Source organism: Ananas comosus, linkage group 15 (assembly GCF_001540865.1).
Source record: "Ananas comosus cultivar F153 linkage group 15, ASM154086v1, whole genome shotgun sequence".
Lineage (NCBI taxonomy): Eukaryota > Viridiplantae > Streptophyta > Magnoliopsida > Poales > Bromeliaceae > Ananas > Ananas comosus.
Genome location: NC_033635.1, coordinates 4,779,420 through 4,801,639, shown reverse-complemented (window position 1 = coordinate 4,801,639; position 22,220 = coordinate 4,779,420). Strand labels below are relative to the sequence as shown.

General features: G+C 37.0%; 2 protein-coding genes across 6 annotated transcripts; one reads left to right on the top strand and one right to left on the bottom strand.

Moving 5' to 3' along the window:
* On the top strand, positions 1,945 to 12,593 carry LOC109721423 (WRKY transcription factor SUSIBA2-like). 3 transcript variants are annotated; one of them, XM_020249058.1, is made up of 6 exons: positions 1,945 to 2,386; positions 4,588 to 4,782; positions 5,417 to 5,918; positions 6,024 to 6,150; positions 6,241 to 6,399; positions 11,855 to 12,593. In XM_020249058.1, exons 1-6 carry the CDS (start codon positions 2,015 to 2,017, stop codon positions 12,333 to 12,335), a joined length of 1,836 nt encoding a protein of 611 aa, XP_020104647.1. In that variant the 5' UTR covers positions 1,945 to 2,014; the 3' UTR covers positions 12,336 to 12,593. The 3 variants fall into 3 exon arrangements, with proteins under 3 accessions (XP_020104647.1, XP_020104648.1, XP_020104649.1); XM_020249059.1 differs by having other exon boundaries at positions 1,946 to 2,386; positions 6,063 to 6,150; XM_020249060.1 differs by lacking the exon at positions 1,945 to 2,386 and adding an exon at positions 3,791 to 4,056.
* On the bottom strand, positions 14,088 to 21,431 carry LOC109721277 (chitin-inducible gibberellin-responsive protein 2-like). Of its 3 annotated transcripts, none has more exons than XM_020248785.1 (3): positions 21,323 to 21,431; positions 16,128 to 16,171; positions 14,088 to 16,034 (listed from the first exon to the last, which is right to left on the bottom strand). In XM_020248785.1, the coding sequence occupies exon 3, from the start codon at positions 15,997 to 15,999 to the stop codon at positions 14,371 to 14,373; it is 1,629 nt and encodes a 542-aa protein (XP_020104374.1). In that variant the 5' UTR covers positions 16,000 to 16,034; positions 16,128 to 16,171; positions 21,323 to 21,431; the 3' UTR covers positions 14,088 to 14,370. The 3 variants fall into 3 exon arrangements, with proteins under 3 accessions (XP_020104374.1, XP_020104375.1, XP_020104373.1); XM_020248786.1 differs by having other exon boundaries at positions 14,088 to 15,981; XM_020248784.1 differs by having other exon boundaries at positions 14,088 to 16,171.

Below are 22,220 nucleotides of genomic sequence, written 5' to 3'. Positions count from 1 at the left end.
TATGAATTTTTTTTTTCATTAATTATATATATATAGAGAGAGAGAGGTCTCACGCGGTCGACAAGATCCACTTCATCTCGTGGACCACGTGTGACCCACACGGCGGTGAGCCGTGATACTTTTCGAATGAATCTTTATTTTTTTATTTAAAACAAGCAAATAAAGGTACAATTTTTTTTTCAAAATTTGTAACTTGTTTTATAAGTAAGTAATTTTATGTAAACCAAACGACCGAAAATCTATTTTTCGTATCAAAAATATTTTTTGAGCTAGTTTTATAAGGAACCAAATATACAGCTACAATCGGATCAATCACAATTTGATACGAACCGGCCCTGACCCGACTTGGACCCGAGTCGCACGGGTCTGGTCTGGTATAGGTCCAACGGACCGGATTGCAGTTAAGGATCTCATTGCCCGCAAAAACGAGTTTGATACTAGGAATAAGTTTACCCACTTTTGGACTGTAATCTTACAACTTGGGCCATGTAAAAGACAAAATTTTATCCACTAGTCCTTGACTCCTTTTCCCTTTTTTTCAATTTTCTTTCTTTTCATATTTTTTAAAATACTAAAAGCATTGGATTAATTCTAAAATGGAGGGTCGTATGGTTCTAAATTTTTTGAATCCTAAATTTTTATAATAATTGAAACTACGTCTAAATTGACCGTAATTCTAACTAACAACAGTTAAAAAGAATAATTTTAGTTAGAAGGTAAGCATTAGTTAAAATTACATCTAAATTAACCGTAATTTCAACTGCGAAAGTGAGAATAATTTTAAATAAAAATATAAGCTTTTTTTAATAAAATAATAATTTTAAAAAATTAGTACAATATAAAAAATAAAGGCTAAATTACAGAAAACCCTCTTGTAATAACCCTCTTTTTCACTTTCCCTCCCTGACATTTAAAAATCTATACTTTGCCCCCTTGTAAAATGAAAAATGTTCACAGGGAGGTCACGGTGTGTAAAATGACCATTTTGCCCCTCGCCATTGTTGTCTTCTTCCTGAGCTTCCTCAGCCGCCCCTTCAATCCGCCGCTATTTCCACCTCAATCGGCCACCATTTCTCTCCAATTTCTTCTCCACCTGCTCCCCTTCTCCTCCTACACTGTCGCCGCCCATCGATTTCGGCGACAGTAGGGAGGATACTAAGATGGGCGTTGATGGAGAGGTAGGCAGGGACAACGAGGGCGAAGGCGAGGTGGCGGAGGAGGACGAAAGGGATGCGGGTGAGGGCGAAGCAGTGGAGGACGGCGAGGCGGCGAGGCAGTGAAGCGGTGAGCCGGAGGGAGCGAAGCATCAGAGAAGAGGCAGAGGGGTATTTTCAGTATAAAAAAATATTTTTTAACAGAACCCCTAACGGAATCCTAACGGTAGGGGTGAAGTGCACATTTTTCATTTTACAAGGGGGCAAAGTGTAGGTTTTTAAATGTCAGGAGGGGAAAGTGAAAAAGCGGGTTATTACAGAAAAATTTTCAGTAATTTAGCCAAAAATAAAAAAATACATAAAGTATAGTACAGTAGAATAGAATTAAGCCTAATAAAAGACTTTTTGCCATATTGTACTTGGCTCCAAGAGAATATTAAATTAAAATATATTTAATGCAGTAAAAACGGTTACCATAAAATATATTTATTTATTTATTTATGGGGGTAAAAGTGTTATAATAAAAACTTTTTACGACCACGTCAGCAGTTGTTGAAGAAGAGTACAGTGTGATGCATGTAATGGTCGGTGCCTTGTTGCTGGTGCGAAATAGTGTGACTGAGGAGTACGGGTTTATATACACCCATGCACCGGGTGCAGGCAAAAATTTATTACTCGCTGGAAAACATAATCGCATACACCATTTTCTTTCCCAAAATACCCCTGACGAGCCCCACCTCTCTCTCTCTCTCTCTCTCTCTCTCCTCCGCTCCCCCTTCGCGCCCTCTTTTCCACACTCTCTCCACTGCATCCTCCACCCCACTCCCTCTCACTCCCCCACCTCTCTCTCGCTCCCACCAATGGAGGAGTCCACCGACGCCGGAGATCTCGCCGGAGGAGGACGAGCTCCGCTACCGGAGCCCCGATCGGGTGGTCTCGGCGCCGGGAGTGGTGTTGGCGGCGGCAGAGCGCGGGATGGGAGGTCGCCACCGCTCGCCGGAGATATCGCCGGAGGAGGGGGGCCTCCGGCGCCGGAGCCAAGATCTCGGGGACTTGGAGCTGGGAGCGGCGGCGGAGCGCCGGAGCGGAGGGGGCCGCCGCTCGCCGGAGCCAGGTACAGGTCGATGTCGCCGGCGCAGCTCCCGATCCCGCGCGCGCCGTGCCTCACCATCCCCCCAGGACTCAGCCCCTCCGCGCTCCTCGAATCCCCCGTCCTCCTCACCGACCCCAAGGCACTCTCTCGATCCCTAACCCCCATTTATGTTCTTCTCGTACCCCGCTTTATTTGTCATTTAATTTTCTCTTGATTTGTGCTTGATTTGCTCTACTTAACTATTTGTGCTTGTTTTGATCTATCTAGCTATTCCCCTCCCCGGATTTTTCAGCATTTCTTAGCTTATTACTTCATCTGAACTGTGTGAAGATTCCAAAACTATTGGTCATTTTATACTAATCCCTCTAACTATGTTTTGTCTTTAATACTTAATTTTTTCTTACCCTTCTAATAATTTAATTTGTGTTTTTTCAAGTAATTAATTTTCTTTTAGAAAAAGTAAGTTAAATCAAACTAATCAAAAGTTGGTGGAGTGTTAAAAATAGAAAACCTTGAGCCTGTAGTTGATCGTACCTATATAATTTTACTCTTCTTTTACTTCTCTTTGAATTTGATAGTTTCGTTCTTTATGTGGTGAGATGTGACGCTATGCAGCTTTTCTTTTTTATTTGTTTGCTTTTGTCTTTGTCTATTCTTCCGTATCTGTCGTTTCATTTTGCTTGTCTCGTCAAAAACAATATATGTATATATTTATTTTGTTTTTTTACCATCGAAAGCTCAATGATTATCTCTAAGATGTGACATTTTATGCGCTCTGCACTGCACATTCATTTTATAATTCCTATTTGAACTGTGTATGCATTGCCATTTCTTTGATAAGAAGTTCTTTAACAACTTTTACTGTCATATATTCTGATTCTTTGTCAAGTAAGGTTGTTACAAAGTTCTCTACATTAATCTTTTAGCTCGGACTTTTTGTATAGACTTTAAAGTGAAGGGGGAGAATGAGAAGAAGTTGATGAGCTGCACCAGATGTGGCCACAAATGGATTCCGATGCCCTGGCGACATCAAGTTAAAACAAAACATCCACTTGGTTGAACGAGGGGGATCTGGAATATATCTTTGTCTTGGACAAACTTAAAACTTTTTCACTATTATAGCAACAGTTTGATTCCAAAATGGGTTGGTTTTTTCATCAAACCTGGTCATTAATCATTAACTACAGTTGACCAGATCCAATAAATCTGATTTCTGCGTACTTGACGCAGCTCTGTATAACACCATCTTCGAGAATTAATCTTTTCGTAGGTGCTTGGCATTTTTCTACTTTATGAGCTCACTTTGATAGTTATTCGCTTTCATTTATCAGCTGCCACATCATGTACTAGTAGAATCATTCTGTAGTATTTGCGCTTTTGAAGATAGAAAGAAAACAACATCTTGCATTATGGGCATGTCTCTTTTGGGACTTTGCCTTTTGTTAGAAATTTTATTTTATTTTTTTTGACTTAAAGAATAACTTGATGGGCCATTTAATTCATGAGCATCACTTAAATGAGCCCAGAGGGTTTTTTTTTTTTTTTCAAAAAAAAAGGTGAGCCAAGAAGCATTCAGAACGAGAGATTCAGTATTATGGAGAGTTGTTTAGTGAGGACTCAGGAGTGTTTCTCTAATGGTTGTTTTGTTAATTGATTCTAGAACTGATGTTCATTCTAGAATGATCTTTGGAATTTGGAGGGAAAAACTTCTATAGTTTCTTGTTATAGGCCAATCTATGACACTTGTATGTTTGGTGTCATTTACTTTGTCTGGTCCTGCTATACCAGATGGTCCAGATCATTATAAATGTAAGAAATGCCATCCAGAAGATAGTGAGTTTAGAGCTGTGTATATTTATTGCTGTCCTAGTCCCTCTAGGTAAAAATTTTTAGGTGGCTGTAGCATGTTGATAAATTTCTCTTTATTTGTGTTCACAATTTTGTGTTGTCTCTGTGTGAAAAGCTTCCAAATACTGGGAGAAGGCATGATCATTATACTCTCACGTGCCTTTCCTGGACATCTTTTGTGTGTGTGTGGAGGAAGCCTTATCCTCTAACCAGTTTGGTCGGTTCTACTTACTAGTGTGTAGAGGGAGGGATTTTGGCATTCTCTCTGTCAGTGAATTGATGGTTAGGTTTAATGATTGCTATTTCTCTTTTCCTGTAAGGTAGTTTTACAATAATTCTGATTACATGTCATATCTACTCCTTTCATTTGTCTAGTAGATATCTTGTAAGATTAGTGATGGTCTGCCGAAACAGAAGTTGTGAAAACTTCCCCTTTATTTATCTGCACAGTTTGAATTAATTTTCGGTTTATCTGTTCTGTTCTTTGTACAGGTTGAGCCTTCCCCAACCACTGGTACTTTGACTATGCCTTATATCATGAATAGAACTGTTCAAGCAGATGCATTATCTTCTTCAAGGGAGACTTCTATAAATAGTGCATACAATAATGGGAGCTCTGGAGATTTTGAGTTCAAGCCCCATGCCAGATCATATTTGCATACATCAGTACCTACATTGCGAGCTTCGGTAATATCACTTTTCCCATAGTTGCATTTTGATAATACACTGCCGTATCTGATTATTTGAGATAATCCGTCCTACTGTCTGGTAGCTGCCCTCTTGGATATTGTTAGTTCTCACTACTTTGGAACATTCTTGTCATACTATTAGTTTCGAGATTCCTAATATGACAGCAACTTCATCTTACTTTACCCTGTGGGATGTTTAGATTTTGATGCGCCATATTTGAAAGTTAAATATCTTTTTGAAGTCTCATTTTGGATAAAACTGCTTTGGATAGATTTCTACACATGCGATCGACCTGTTTGGATCCTCTGCAACCAGTTGGTCGACCCACTTAGTATTGTCAAAAGAGTAATATACTAGTTTAGTTTTACTGTGTTTAACATCAGGCATGCTCCCTAACCCAAAAAAAAAAAGAAAGAAAGAAAGAAAGAAAGAGAAGGAAACATTATGCATGCTTGTATGTTGTTGATTGATGAGTCAGGTTTTCTAATTGCTTTGAACATAAAGTGCTCAAGAAATGATATATTTTCTGCTTCCCATTTACCTGACGATTGATCAATTTCGACAATTCATGCATAATCGATGAATATGATCTACTATTCTCACCAGCCTAATACTCTTGTTTTTCATGTAGGGTTCTGCTAATGCTAATCTCCAAGAACACGAGCCTTTTGTGCAAACACAAATTCAAGCCAATAATCCTTATAATCATGCAGTGACAGCTCACAATGAAGCTTTCACTACACAGGAATCAACTCTCTCAATAATTTCTCGAACTTCTCCAACTCAACCTGTTGAATGTTCAGAGGAAAATATCACAGAATTACGGTCTGATCCTGGTGGACCTAATCCTTCCTCTGTAGTTGAGAAATCCGCAGAAGATGGATATAACTGGCGCAAGTATGGGCAGAAACATGTTAAAGGATGTGAAAATCCACGTAGTTACTACAAATGTACACATCCTAACTGCCCAGCAAAGAAGCATATAGAACGCTCCAATGACGGACAAATAACTGAAACTATCTACATAAGCGAGCATGATCATCCTAAACCTCAACCTAACCGTCGATCAGCAGTTGGTGCACTTCTGTCCAGCCAGGGAGTGGACAAACCTGATTGTTTATTAAGTGCTGAAGGTAAGGAAGCATCATGCGCATTCTTTATGACACAAAATAGTCTTTCCTTTGGTACATTAAATTGATCTCACATAACTAAGATTTTCTATCTGCATCCTCATAAAGTCAATCCAATTGGTACGACTGAGCTTTCTTCTGGCTCAGCTAGTGAGGATGATGTTGATGGTGGAGGTGGTCGATCCAACACTGGTGATGAAATTGCTGCTGATGGTGACCTAGAGGCAAAACGCAGGTTAGTTTATATAATTGAGTATAGGAATTCTAAGGGAGAGGGAATTTGATCTAAAATGCTATTAGTCTGCTTTCTAACATTTGTAAACAGGAAATTGGATGCTCCTAATTTTGATGCTACTGCAATCAATAGACCTAACCGTGAACCACGTGTGGTTGTACAAACTATAAGCGAAGTTGACATCCTGGATGATGGGTACCGCTGGCGGAAATATGGCCAAAAGGTAGTAAGAGGCAACCCGAATCCAAGGTTGGTGAACATTCTAGATATTTTCTATTCACCCTTTCGCTGAATAGTAGTCTTTCTTACTGCGAGTATGTTTTTTGTGTGGCGGAAATGTGTTCTGACCGTCTTATCTAGTGGAAATTTAAAAGAAGCTAATGGTTCTTGCGTGTTTTCTTAAGATTTCAAGGGCGAAATTTGAAGACGACTTTGTTTAGGAGCTACAGACTCATCAATTTCATTTCAGGACCTTCAAAGCTTCATCTTGCAATGTGAATCACAGATTGCCTGCATATTAGCTGTCCTTTGATTTCAAGAGAATGTTAAGTTAGATGCACAATTTATGAGTATCATCATCATCATTTATGCCTTTACCTAACATTATGCGGTTCACTAGAGTAAAACTTAAATCTGTGAAGTTTCCAAAGTATTGATTTTTTTTTACTGGTTGCCGTCAGGACAACGTCAACACTACAATTTGATGCTAAATTCCCGGTCAAAGTGAGATGAAAAAAAAACAGAAAGTAAAGAGACCTATAGTGAAAGTTATAAAGTCGGTGGATACACTGAGCTACTGTCTTTGAACCTAGGAGGCAACCTCCCATAAAGTTCTCTAAGCATGGAAATGTAACAGAAGATAAAGATTCATGATTAATTTAGGAGTAACATATTTTAAGCCAAAGAGCCAAAATCAAGTTAAATTTTTAGATAGGTTGTGTCCGACTCATTGGAATTGAAACCCAATATTCCTATCATTCCAAGATTTCGAATGTAATTTTCTTGGACATCGAAATTCTTACTAGAATGGATTCATCATATGACATGATAATCATCTTAAATATTGTACACACGAAGTTCATCCCTGGTGGTCTATGCTTCAAAGTAAATCCTATAGCATTAGGTTCAAGTTGCAACAGATGCAACACCTAGTACGAATAAAAGCTACTATTCTTTTACCTCATATATACTAATCATATGTTTGAACTTGCATATTGTTTCCATATTCGTCAGAATATTGTATTCGTGTTGAATTCTTAGCAAATTCACATATATGCCATTCAGCCAGATTTTAAAACCATCCTCTCATAACAACTGATTTCCTTGTTACAAGATCAGGGAGGAAGGAATTTGTAGGGAGGAGAGCATGCGATATATATCACAAGAGAATAGTTCATAAAACCTGACAATAATCCAATAGATTTCATAAATGTCCGTGGTACATATCTTTGAAGTATCTCATAGTCCGTGTGTAAATCAGATGTTTGAGTGGTACATAACAAGACCATAAAGCAGATAACATCTGATTTTGACACTGGGAAAAACCTATTATAGTGGTACTTTTGTACTGAGTAACTTATATTATTGCTGGTTGCATATGGAGACAACCTAAATCAGGAATTAAAATTACCTCGTTACATAATTTAGCAAGTACAATGAGATGAGATGAAAGAATGTAGTTGTTAGAATAAAGTTGTTTGTCTTTAAGATGAGTGTATTTGAAGATATTGTTGATTCAAAACTTGAATGCGAGAGCTGTATTAATTACCTTCTTACATCTAGGTATTTGCTCTTTGGGTTAATATTGAAGAGATTGCCTGTAGTTGGTAGATTTCTTTCTTACCTTGTGGCAATTTGATTTATTGTTTTTGCTATGTAGTGTCTGAAATTTTGTTCACTGAAGGAAAATCCTAGAGTACTAGTGTTCTTGTTTTCTGAAAGTACCTAACAGCAAGGATTGCTCCTGCCGCCCTGTGCAGTACGGTGCCTAGCTGTGCCAACACTTGGCGTGGGGTCATGTCAACACTAATGTAGGATGGAATATAGTGTCCTATGTTTTCGAGGATTTCAAAATACAATCTACAATTTCTTTTGAAAGCTTTTTTGAATTTCTAAAATTTTTTGAAATATTTTTTTTTTATTTTCAGAATTAAAAAAATAAATTATAGAAATTATGGCAATTAAAAGAAAATCAGAAAAAACTAGTTGATCAGTTTTAATCGATTGAGTTCATTGTTTTTTTTAAAAATCAAATTAGAGTAGTTTATCTTATCTTTTAGTTACTGTTTATTTTCAGATTTTCATTATTCACTTAATCTCTAAATAAGGTTTATTTAGTTCGTTATTTAGGATAAGGTTAAATCCAAAATTAGTTATGTATAGGTAAAGCTAAGGATAAGTATAAATAAGGCATAAAGTTTTATTGTATGAGGATGAATAAAGTGATGCAGCTCGATGCCAACATGTCGAACAACCTGTATCATTAGAGTATGCGGCTTGGTGTTGATGTAAGAATGACCAGTAAGTCGATGAGGCTCCAATTCTGGGGTAATGAAGGTAACTCGATCTATAATCTTACCCAACACACTCATCTACCTTGGCTTCATGATTTAACTACGAATGCTCCAATTCTAACTCAATCACATCCAAAACTTCTTTGCCATCGGGTGGTGCGGGCGGAACTGGATTAGAATTATTGACTCCCAACTGTGCTATAGGCGGCGTACTCTGTTGAGCAACTAGGGTCTCGAGTTGAACTTTTAGTTGGATCCATCAATACTCATTTCTCATCTTATCCATCCATTAAAAATCGTCTCAACAATTTTAGCATAATCTTCAATATCTTTTAACCTCCGTTTTTTCTTCTTTCAAAATATTATGTTAAAATGCCTGTCTATACCATCATCTCAAGTCATCTAATATTTTCATCCAAATATCGTTTCCTTTTCTCTCAAAGTAGGACTTCTGATCGTAAAACTATTCATCAAACTCGACTTTTGTCATCTCACATATTTACTTTTAAGGCTAAAGTACAAAAAACCCTCTGTAAATACCTGCTTTTTCACTTTTCCTTCATGACTTTCAAAAACTTACATTTTGCCCCCCTTAAAATTTCAGAAATGTTTTCATGGGTACAACATTAATGGAGAGAGCAAAATGAACAAATTGCTCGTACTTCTTCCACAAGTGGAAAAATATTTTTTAATGTACTTCTATAATTTTGAAGGGCATTTTAGGTATAAATTATAATAAAATTGACAGAATAGTGATGGGACACTGATGAAGGGGGGCTAAATTCAACAACTTGAAATGTTGAGGAGATAAAATGTAGGTTTTTGAAAGTTAGGGAGGGAAAGTAAAAAAGCATACTTATAAGTGGGTTTTCTGTAATTTAGCCTTCTTTTAATGACTCTATATGAATTTCTTTTCTTCTATCATACTTCAGGAGAACTTTTTTAAATCATTCTTTGCGTCCATGATGATTTTTTTCCTAGTCCATTAACTTTTTCTCCACACTTTTCTTTCAGCTTTTTTGCTTCCCTTTTTTTATTGTACTTTTTCTCATTATTTTTAATTCTCACCTCATTTTCTTTCACAAGCCCAAAACTTTTGACGAAATGGAACTAGTAAATAGCCTACACTTTGATATCAAATCTAATAGAGAACGTAATATAGGGTCCTACGTTTTAGAGGGCTCCAAAATATAATTTATAACTTTTTTGAAAGCTTTTTGAATTTCTGAAAATTTTTACAATATTTTTTGGATATTTTTTTTATTTTCGGAATTAGAAAAAGAAATTATAGAAACTAAGAAAGAAAATTCAGAAACATAAAAAAGAATAAAAAATAAAAAATGTAATAAAAGTAATCAGAACTTACTTCTGAACCGAACTCGCTTCGGGACTAGACTTACTCTAGGGTGACACATTCGCGAACGAAGAAAAAAGACATCATTGTCAAAGCATTTGTCTTTATTATAGATTCACAAATTCATATTCATCATTATACAAAAAACTTTATGCCTTAGTTATACTTTCTTATGCCTTACCTCTACATAACCAATTTCGGATTTAATCATATCCTAAATAACCAACTTAAAAAACCTTATTGAGAGATTAATTGAATAATAAAATTATGAAAATAAATACTAACTAAAAGATAAGATCAACTTCTCTAATCTGATTTAAAAAACCAACAATGTACTCAATCGATTTACACCGATCAACCAGATCGGGTCGGGCACTGTATCGATAAAAATTATTGACTCTAGAGATATGGTAATAAGATGGAGAAGACAAAATTGTTTGAAGCACGCATAGAACCGGAAGTGCCCCTTTTTGCCTTTTTTGGATTTTTTTTTCAGTTTTTTTAAAGTAAAAAGTTTTACAATAGCTTTTTTAAGCTCAAAATATATAGTTCTTGTAAATCTGTTAAAATTGGAAGCAATTTGCAAGTTCCATTGCAGAATAAGACCAACTTTTAGTGAAAAGATATAAACAAGAAGATTTCCTCCACTTTGTTTTATCATTTTAGATCTAATGAATTTTCCCATGGTAGTGTTTTCCTATAAATTTTTATCTTCTTATGATTTTGGTTTTTGGTTTCATGCATATACTTTTATAATGTATATAAAATAAACGTTTTTTAGTTATTAAGATGTTTATGACTCTATTCTTATTAAGTTGTGTGGGATATAATACATAAAACATTTTAATAGCCATTGGAGATTTTAAAACACTCTAAAAACTTTTTTTTAACCAAATTTAGTAAAACAATCTGTGCTAATGCATGCGAATGTACCCATGGTATACACTGGTATGGGAGGTGTGCCAATATTGGCATGCCCCGTGCTGCGGCCACAGCGGCACAGGTATGCTGGTGGCACGACAATCCTTGCCTAGCAGCTAGGCAATTCATTAACACACAGGCCAGAATGACTACTAAGCTTATTTTCCACAATGTTGGCTCTTTTCATTAACAATTCAACCTATTTTCTGCAGCACCCTGCATGCCTAGTATTTTCAGTTTAATAAGTTACTTGTGCATCATTATGGAAATTTTAAATTTTTGCTATATTATGCAGTGGTGTCATTGGACTTTAGCCTTTAAAACTTCTTAGAAATGTAACCTTGATGTAATCGTACATCATGATATGAAATATTGACAGGTGATGAATGGTGATGCAAATATTCTTTATGTATGTATTTGTTTGCCTCTGTTCTTTGTGTTGTATTGTGATCTCACTTGATGTTTTAAAACAGAGCTAGTTTACATCAGCACCAAAGATATTACTCTTAATCTCTTTATACAGTCACACAATCAATTCAAAGAGTCTGAGGGCTAAACTTACATGATATACTTATCTGCTGCTTCATTGGGTGTTATATGTTATCTATTTATTTGATTTGATTGACAATAATTTCCATCTCCATTTGAAGATAAAGATGGCATTCATTTATATATATCCTAAAATACCTGACCTTTCTTGTCACTCAAATTTATATGTTCCCTGAATTCTGACAAGAAGACATGATTGTCTATTAGCAGGCAAACCTCATTAAGAAACGAATATGAAACCCAATTAGTAATTTCACTCAATCTTCTTCAGTCTCTGGACAGTCTTGTTGTTTGTGATCCAGCTCTTTTACCACTATAGGAAATATATGATATGATCTAACAATTTTATCCCTTTTCTGGACCACAGGAGTTACTACAAATGCACATTTAATGGGTGTCCTGTAAGGAAACATGTTGAGAGGGCGTCGCACGATCCAAGAGCAGTAATAACCACCTATGAGGGCAAACACAACCATGATGTTCCTGCCTCGAGGACCAACGGCCATGGAGTTTCTGCATCGATGACTACTACAAGCGTTCAAAACCCTACCAACAACCAATTCACCCAACCAGAGGAGAGCGACACGATCAGCCTCGATCTTGGTGTCGGGTTCAGCCCAAATCACAACAGCCCTGCCGATGAGGCACAGTCCTTGGGCATAGACCAAACCCCCCATCACCAAATGCCATCTGATAGTTCCATTCACGCAAGCCAAGTATCGGCGCTATATAGAAGTGGCAGCATATATGGGTATATTGAAGACAAGAATGAGGGTTTTACCTTCAAAACAGCACCTGTGAGCCATTCATCTAACTTATATTCTGGGAATTCAGTGCTGGATTCATAGGATCATCAGCTGGTTACTCTATCATATCCTTGTATTTTAGATTTCTACTTCAGTTGTTTCCTATTATTCAGGGTTTAGGAAAGATAGTTAAGAGTTCTTCTGACAATTTGTATAATCTTGTACTATAATTAATTCTGATGCTTTATAGAGAGGCGAAAGTCCAATGTGGACCTTTCGAGCATTAGTAAAAGCTATTTGTTGTTGTATGCACTTTGTAATCCTATGTTAATTTGTACAAGGGTTAGATGTTGATAATCATCTAGGATTGTTTTACAGTTTTCCAATTCCCCTAGGATAAGGAAAATTGCCTAATTTTCTTTAGAAATATTCCTGTTTATTCGTTAGAGCTCTTGTTAAGTAGGAAGCATAGACATATTCCTCTCAGATGAAAGTTTAACCCTTGTTTCATGGTGGATTGCGATTGCAAGTTGTCGACATGTCCTCCGCATTTAGATTTTGTTCTACTTAAAGTCGACATTGTATCAATTACCATTTCTATCTCTAATAGAATTTTACTTGCATTATTCATGGATTGAACCTTTGGATTTAGCATTGTACGGTCAATAGCTAAACTTGCTTCATAGAAGTTGAAAAGTTTGTGATATGGTTCCTCCACTGTTGATTACTTGATTGATGAAGTTTCACTTAATCATGTCGAATCGTCATTAAATTTGGTTTTAAGTTCATATCCTGGTTGTAGAGCCTAATTTAGTGTTTATTCCCTTTTCTCATCATTTATCTCAACATCATGTAAGCAATACGTTGCAAACAGGCACAAAGCAGTGTCTCACAACACTTTCATTTTGGGAACCAGTTTGCATTAATTATAGTGGAAGCAGTTCCTTAAGAAAGAAAGAAAAATAAAAAAAATATCATTGTCCCAGTGGAAAGAGTTCTTTTTTTTTTTTCCCTCTCTCCCTCAATTTTGCAAGAACAAAAAATATAATTCTCAAGGCTTGGGATAAGGCTATTCTGTAGGTGTATTTGCTCAGCAAGGATTTAAGTGCCGTGGCACGGGATCGTGCCGGAAACTTGCCGGCACCGTACCGATGCATGCCGGTCAAAAAAATTCTTGTGGGCCGATACATAATAGCATGAAATATTTATTTTCTTTAGCAACAAAATAGTTTAACTATTTATTATGTCTTGTTATCACATCTTTTGAACTTTATTGAGAAAATTACTTACTAATTTAAAGGATAAAGGGTTTTGAGCTGTGTTATCGGTACGGGATCTGTATAGTGTCGGTATCTTGTTGGCACGGTATAGCATGGTGAATACGATCCGTGCCGACGGACACTTAAAATCTTGCTGCTCAGTATTGTAACCAAAGCAATTATTTCATTGATGCTTCATGCTCAGCACATTGTAGGAGTAGATATTGCTATTCTACTCCTTTTCTTATGATACATTTGTTTTCAGATTCTCAAGTATCTCAAAAATCAAGGTAATATTTCTTATATTTCACGAGGAGCGCACACCCTTTTCGAGGGCATGAAAAATGTTTAGATTGTAGAGGGGACTGTCCTGCAAGGGGAGATTTGTGCTAATATTTTTGGGTCTGAAAAATAAAAATAAAAATGAAACTGTAAGAAATTTATCCTAAATACAATACAAGTAGTTCTCCAATGCATTAACCAAGATGATTGAGTTTACTATCAGTTACATATTCGGCATTTAGTCTACTAAAATTGTAAGAGCAAGCAAAACATATAGCCTATAACACTTGTTCCATCCACAAATCTCACACACTTCAAAAGCCAATGCAACAAAAGCAAATGCAACAAACGGCGGACGAAGAGAACGTTAAAGTACTGCAGAACAACATACTTTTCCAAGCTCCATGTTACTAACATCAAGTTCGATGTCACAATCTACGATTAGATTACAATACAGAGATTGGTCCTAACTTCTAAAAACCGAAACAGCTAAAGATACTTAAGACTGGTACATGACGACGACGACGACGACGACAACGGCAACAAAGTGAAAATTCTTTAACTATACTTGGTCACAAAGTCAGATCAGAAGAACTTCACCTCCAAGCGCAAGACACGGCCAACGGTCTATCCAGCCACCCGAGATAAAGCACGCCGTCTCTCTCTTCGAGGCTATAACTCGTGCAGTAGCTCTGCAGCAGCGTCTTAATCGTGGCGTTCACCAACGAGCTCAACGGGTAAGGCTTAAACCCAGCCATCATGAACCGTGCCCTCCATTTCCCATAAAGCTCGTGCCTTTCCACCCTTTCTGGGCCCTCGCAAGCTATAATATTGACTATGTCTCTCGCCAAGCAATGCTGCTCTACACTGATTCGATCTTTATGTTCTCTAGGGAGAGTCACATCAATCGATTCAAAGATAGCCGTGTAGTAATCTAGAGTTTCCAAGAATCTCGGGAAGAACGGAGCTGTATTTGTGTTGGATTCTTGCTCCACAAGGGTCACCACCTTTGGATTGAGACTCTTCACCAATCTCAAAAGCCTGTCCCGGTGATTCGCAGTGCTCACACTCTCATCAGGCATATGATGAAGCATAAACGGAAAGTTCACAGCCAATGCTTCCCCCGGCCGCACCGCGAGATGTTCGCGCTCCACTTCACACCCTGACATAGCAGCAGCGTTGAATTCAAACGGCACATTGCATGACTCGGCAAGTCGAGATAGCCTGTGGCCCACTAGATTAAGCCCGCCGCCTCGCGCGTAAGCGGAAACTGAATCATCGATGCCAGTGATTTTGACGCGTGGTGGCCCACCGGGCCTTGCTGCGAGGGCCTGAATTAGAGACACCCACTGGGTGCCCTGCGCGAGCTGGAAATCAATAATGTGGACCATGTTCTCCCCTTTAAGAGCCTCTGCAATCGCGCCGTTTGCCGACATGTACGCAAATTTGAAGTAGGGACATGCTTCATAAAGGATGTGCATGTACGAAAGGAGGTCAGAACTTGTGGGTTCTTTGCACTTCAAAGCTTTGTATATCGAACTACCCGAGGAGGCTCGCCGAGCCACAAGCCCTTCCAACAAGTAGGCTCCCAACCGTTGGATCGGCTCCCCAGAGACTGAAACCATCGGCCTTAGCTCAGACATAAGCCATTCCACCACGAAAAAGTCCTCCTCGGCCATAGCTCGAGCACAAGCTATAAGCACCTGCTTCAAATCTCCTTTAGGGATTTCAAGCACTTGCTTCCACTTCTCAGGTTCGAGAGAGAGATGGCTTGCAAAGGAGGTTTCAAAGCTGTTAACTATATTATCTGAGTCTGGTCCAAGCATTGCAGTCTCTATTTCCCGTAATTTGTTCTTTAGATCATGTGGATCCTCGGTAATACACGAAACACTTATAGGGGACCCGTAGGTATTGTCCGATTGACTATCCTGCTGAGAATGTGGGCTCCCACTCGAAGAAGAAAAGCTAACAGAAGATGGTGGCGAATTCTGTTTCGTACAAACAGGAGGAGCCAAAGATGACTCAAGAGTGCAGTATTGCTCTTGACTTGATTTCTGAGGCGGAATACTCCCTCTCTGGGAATTATCATCGGAGGATAGATAGTGTAGATCTTGGTGATTTTGTGGCACATAATGCAACTCCTCTTCTGTAACCGACATGGGTTTACGATCATAGTATGGTTTCTGGGAGTTATCTGGGTATCCGTACTGTTTAGAGGATTGCATGGATATGTTAGCGGCCGAATGCTTTATAGGAGAAGCTGTCATGTCAGATTCGTAAATTGACTTCGCTCGCTAAGGTAATTTGAAAAAACCGTATCTGAGTTGGATAATTTATCATCAAAAACAGTTACCTGTCAATATAACTCCTCATCTGTGGGTAGAATCAAACCAAGATCTGCAGGAGAGCGGGGATTTAAAACAAAAAAAAAAAGAAAGAAGGAAAAAGAAAGATCCAAACATAAGTGCACATCCATATCCACGAAGAATGAGTCAAAGCAACAAAGAAAAGATATGTCTGTTACAACCTCTGAAAACAGATGCACATAATTTATTAGTGAGATTCATATGAATTCATTACGTAAAAAGTTCATCCATGTTAAGTTCAAATCACAATGTTTCATGGGAAAATGGATATCAAAAAGGAAAAGAACAGCATTGATCTACGCTTGTCCACATTATTGGAAAATTTTAAGTTCTCAACCTGCTTGACAGTTTAATTGAAGAGCATAAACAATCCAAATTATAACTTTTTATTACTAAATTGCAGTATGCAAAAATGACACATGGCGGTACCAACCATAGTTAGTTAATTCGGATTTGGCAAAAATTCGGTACGGGTATAATTCGGATAAAATTCGTCTTTTAATTTTTAAATTCGTTGAAAAATACGGCTAAAAAACGGATTCGCCAATTATTCGGATACGTGATTTATATAGATATTATACGTTCACTAATTAAAAATTCGGGATCAAAAATTCGGCTATTAAATTAAGTTTTTTTTCTCTCAAGATTTATGCAATTAGTATAAATACTCATAATTCTTAAGAATATAAAAATAAAGAGCTACAAAATTAAGCTAATTAAGTAAAAAAAATAGCAAACTATATTATATCCCAAAATATATTAAGCAAATAGCAAACTCAAATCTGTATCTCCATATTGCTATTTCTCCAAATTCATCGGAAATTCACAGTATTGCCAGTTAACACCCATGTTTTTTAGCCTTTGTTAAGTTTGCTAGATGTCCCTTGGTTTTTAATCAATGCATATGCTTGTGACTTTCAAACCTTACCCACAACCTGCTGGCCATATCAAACCTTTTGAGGTCTTAATTCTAAAAACCTTATTTGCTGATTATTCTTGTATGCTGGGCATATTCATGTATGCTGTAGAGATTAAAGATAAAAAGGAAGTAATGAATCTTAATAAATGCATGTTCACAAAGATGCTACATTTTGTAGTCATGGTCTTGTTACTCAAAACCATACAGTCAGCAATTAAGAGAAGATGAAATAAAGGAAAGAGAGAGAGAAACTAAAGCATAAAAATTCTTGTAAAGAACCACCCGATTACTGATCCATCGTTGGAGAGTGGAAGCGGAAGCGGAAGAGGAAGAGGCGACAAGGAGGGTTCTGATTTCTGAAGAATGAAGAACCCGATCTTCGATGTGGCCACGCAGGGGCTTCCGATGGCTCGAAGGGAAGAGGAGGAAAGGAAGGGAAGAGGAGGAAGGAAAGGGATGGGGCTGGGGTCGGTGGCAGGGCGGCAGGGGTGAAGAGTTAGGGCAAAACCTTTTTTCGCCTCAGCGTCTTCGCGAATGAAACCTTTTTTTTTTTTCTTCTTTTTTTCTGTTTTGGGCTAGCCACGAGGCCCGCGACCCAGCGAGTCCGCGACCGGCTGCGAGTCCGCTGCCCGCAAGCCCACAGCGCCGTTTTTTTCGGGCGAATAATTCGCGAATAAGTACTTTTGACGAAAAAAACGCATTTATTTTTCGAATTTTTGGGAATAATACGTATTAGGTCGTTTAATTCGTTTCTTCAAAAATTCACGAATAATTCGCGAATAATTCGCAAATTAACTAACTATGGTACCAACCAATTACTAGATCGACAGTTCTTATTCAACCCAGTCGAATGAAGTGCTGTAATTCAGTATACCTACAATCTATGAGTATCATAAAGGATAAATTAAGGACGAACCAGCCAATAGATCTTGGTCAACTGGAAATAGAAACACTAAGTTCACTATCAAAAGCAGCCACTCGAGACTTTCATGCTTTGACAGCAAGATCAAAGACTTCTTCTTCTTCTTCTTCTTTTCTAACGAATGTAATTAACAAAGCAAGTGCTTCAAACTCTTACAACAAATCTGCTGTTGCACTTCAAATTTAACAAGTGAAACAACCATCTAAGGACCAATTGTCCGAGAGAAAACATTATCTATTCACCATCATGATCGGACCAAGGACATACATGAACCTGCCATTTTAATTACACACACTGAAGAAAATATACTAAAGTTCCAATCATCAGAGAGAAACACGGGAAAGACTCGGCGGCTATCTATGCGACAAGACGATTATTCTTCTTGCCTTCCGAAGCAAAGGCATGACATGACGGAGACACTTCAAGTGTCCCTAAACGTGTTATTGATTTGTAGAAAGTGCACTCTGCCATCATACCAAGTTTTAGTTTGAGCCCTCCTTTTGTCTTAGTAATTTCAAATTTAAGGACAAGGTTGTTTTTAAGAAAGTAGAATAAAGCAACGCAAATGCTATAAAATTTTAATGTTAGACATGAAAGATTCTTTTGATTTTTGGAAGGGGACAAAAGAAATTCACATTTAAAGTTGGGTCTGGTGAATAAATGGTCTCATGTAAATTTGTCTCATCTCTCCTGGAAATTGTTTGTCTCATAAGAATAAAATGCTATGAAAATACTTACTAGTAGATTAATAGATCATTTCAGAATGGGATATACATCCTAGATCAAGTAAAGACTTTGGGTTTCCATCAAACCATTGCTACATCTATTTAATAACAAATTAGTGATCACTATAGTAGTCTAGCATTAGCATATAAATAAATAAATATACTTTGATTTCTGTGACCTGCACTTGTTCATTGGTTGATATATATGCTAAGGAAAAACTTACGCTCAACTACTTGAAGTTGCCAACTGTTAGATTATTCTCCTTGCACATGGAAATGGTCATAGAGCCACCGATAGATGGGAAATACACCTACTCGTGCTGTTTCAATTGTGGTGCACTCATATTAGTTTTATATTTGGGTCTAGGAATCGATTAATCAGTTTTCAAACTTCACTACCAAATTTGCTTGATGGGTTGGGTAGTAGAGAATCATTCGGGGACCAATTTAAGGTTAAGAAGGGAACACAGAACGAAAAAATAGGAGGTACCTTAGAGAAGACATAAACTACATAGAGAGTTTACTCATTATCTCACTCATCAATAATCCAGTACATGTACTTCTCTAGTTTATCAATCATCCAAATAGCCTGGAATCAGTGCTCTGCTGCAAACAAAAACCTAATGTTTTATGGCTAGGGCTATTATTCTCTTATAAGTATAGTATAGAACCCTTTATACTCATAAGTTTTCGACCGTTGAATGAAGGAATATGCGGTTAGGAATTAGAATGATAGTGGTCTCCGGTTAGGATAATAGTGGCCCATAGGGTTGAGCGGGTGAATGGTATGATCTAACGGATAGAAATGGTCAAAGGGATAGATCTAACAGCCGAAAATTTATAAGTACAAAGGGGTCTATACTCGTAAGAGTATAGTAGCCAATTATAATAGCAGGTAATAGCAGCACAAATATTCACACATGGACTAAGTTATGCTGCAAATAGAAAAAAAAAAAATCGGGAATTTAGAAGTTCCCAAGATGTTCCTGAGAAATCCACTTATCATCTGAAACTTGACGAATTCAATGAATGTTTAGAAAGATTCCAAAGCAAATCAACACAAACAAGGGTTGCCAATGATTTGGACGTTGCTACACATAGATCAAAACAATATTTTTCTGCATTCACTGGGGCCAACATGTATAGATAATTGCACGAGATCTTCAGAAATGTGCAACTTGGTAGTTCAAAAAAGCATCGCACATGACTCTTGCTATATTCTCCAATGACAAATACATGCCAACCCTTCTATTTTTTCAGAAAAAATGCTAACGACCATCTAAAGCTTAATCACGGGTATGGATTTTACAAAATTTTTGACCAACATGGAGGAATATTCTGAAGAGTTGCATATCTGAGTATATTTGGACGAGTGAAAGAAAACAAATTACTAAGAAAAGGTGACACGACGAAGAACTCAATCTCTCTTCACAGTTCTTTTCAAAGAAGATGGAATAATCCTTAGAAATTCTGATAGCTACAGCTTTACAAGAACATTACAGCACTTTCCGGGAAATAAACTAAAGACTTTTTTCTATTGACACAGTAGGTTGAATCAGGTGATTAGGTTTGCATCATGGCAAAGATTATTGCAAATAGTGAAAGGCTCATTACTGCCGCCTAAACAAGATACGAAATGAATTTGATTTAGGGGATATGAGACTCAAAGACATGGCGGTTCTATTGGCAAGAAACACAGATAGATCATAGAAGATCATGAAGCTATGTAATAAAGAAAATCCGCTTCCACGATCATCGATAAATCGCCGTTTTCTTATAGAAAGTCAAGATTTTGGACTTCCTTGCAAGGCTTTTGCTGGATTTCTCCATTTTGAGTCAGCTTAGTCTACACAGTAACAGCCATACATATCTTACTGCTCTATTTCAAGCTAAACAACTTATCTTGTCAAAGAAACTAGATGTTTGAATATTATCATTAGAGTGAAAGTTGTCTTCTTTTTTTCTTTTCTGATGCAAAATGGCTATCATGAAGTCAGCTCAGTAGACATGGACAGGGAGGTTAAAAAGTCCAGAAATTAGACCTCAAACATTAAAAGTAAAGTCTGCCTTTTCCAAATTCAACAAATTAGATTGCCCAAACCACTAAACAACAGCAAATCATTATCAGCAAAAAAAAAAAAAAGTCACAACTAAAACTAATTCTAGAAGAATAAAACAGGGAGAATTGATGGACTAAACAAAGGGATCCTAATCCTAAGTAAGCATGAGCCCCAGGAAAAATAAATAAATAAATAAATAAATAAAAGAATCAACACAAATACTAGACTCAAAACTAGCATCCAAGTTGACAAAAATCTAGCTTTTCACATCCCTAAGAAGAACTAAGAATTGGGGGGTAAAGGATCGATAACTTTCCTCTTCTCTATAAATAAAAAATTCCTCCTTTCAAACAAAAGAACCCCCAAATCAATGAAAACCAACAAATATAATTCATGGATCCAAAAGATAACCTCGGAATAAACTCAAAACACCCACATCATGATTCCCCAAAACAACTACATGATTCACGCATCAATTAGACCATTCATGACGGATAATTCTTGTTGAAAACTCATGAAAAACTCAAAATTTGAATTAAATTCTACACATACATACCTTTTTGAATCCAAAGATTTTGGCTTTAGCAAATTTGGAGAGCAAATTAAGGAGTTCATTTGGACGGAGAGAGAGAGAGAGAGAGAGAGAAATAGGGTGAGAGAGGAGACCTACCTTAAAGGAGAAGAAATACAAAAGACCAAATCCGACAATATATGCCCCTGATCTTGTATGAAATTACGTTACTGCCACTACAGGGCGCTGTACCTAATTTGCATTTTTACTGTGGGTACATGAATATGTGAGCGCCTGGCGCAGTGTGAAAGGACAAAAACGCCCCTCGCAAATTTTTCTTTTTTTTTTTCCGTTTAGTTTTGTCATGTAATATAAAAAATTCTAATTTTAGAAGATATTTTGTAAGCACTCCTACTTCAAATGCCACTTCTGTGGTTTAACACTTTTCACTTTACTATTTTATAGTTTAAATTGTATAACTTTTGTACTCTATTATTTTTTTTTTTTTTCAACAGTACTTTCATTAGCTTTTCGTTACGTCATATATAAAAAACTTCAAATACCCTACCTATGATTTATTAAATATTCACTTTAGTAGCTTATGGTCTACTGAATTTTACTTTAGTACTCTGTGGTTTTAACTTTATCACTGATATAACAACAAAAAGTTAACGGAGGTGATAATGGAAAAAGAAAAACAAAACCATATGATACTAAAGTGATATATTTTAAATCACAGGGTACTAAAGTGAGAAAGTACGAAACCACAATGGAGGTATTTGAAGCTTTTCTTTAAAATAATAATATTAATAAAGGTAAATTACACCTTAGTTAAAACACACATTTAGTCCTTTAATTATAAGGCAAGTGACAATTTGGTTCTCAAATTTTATTTTAATATAATTTATGGCTCGAACTTTCAAAAATATTGCAGTTAATCAAA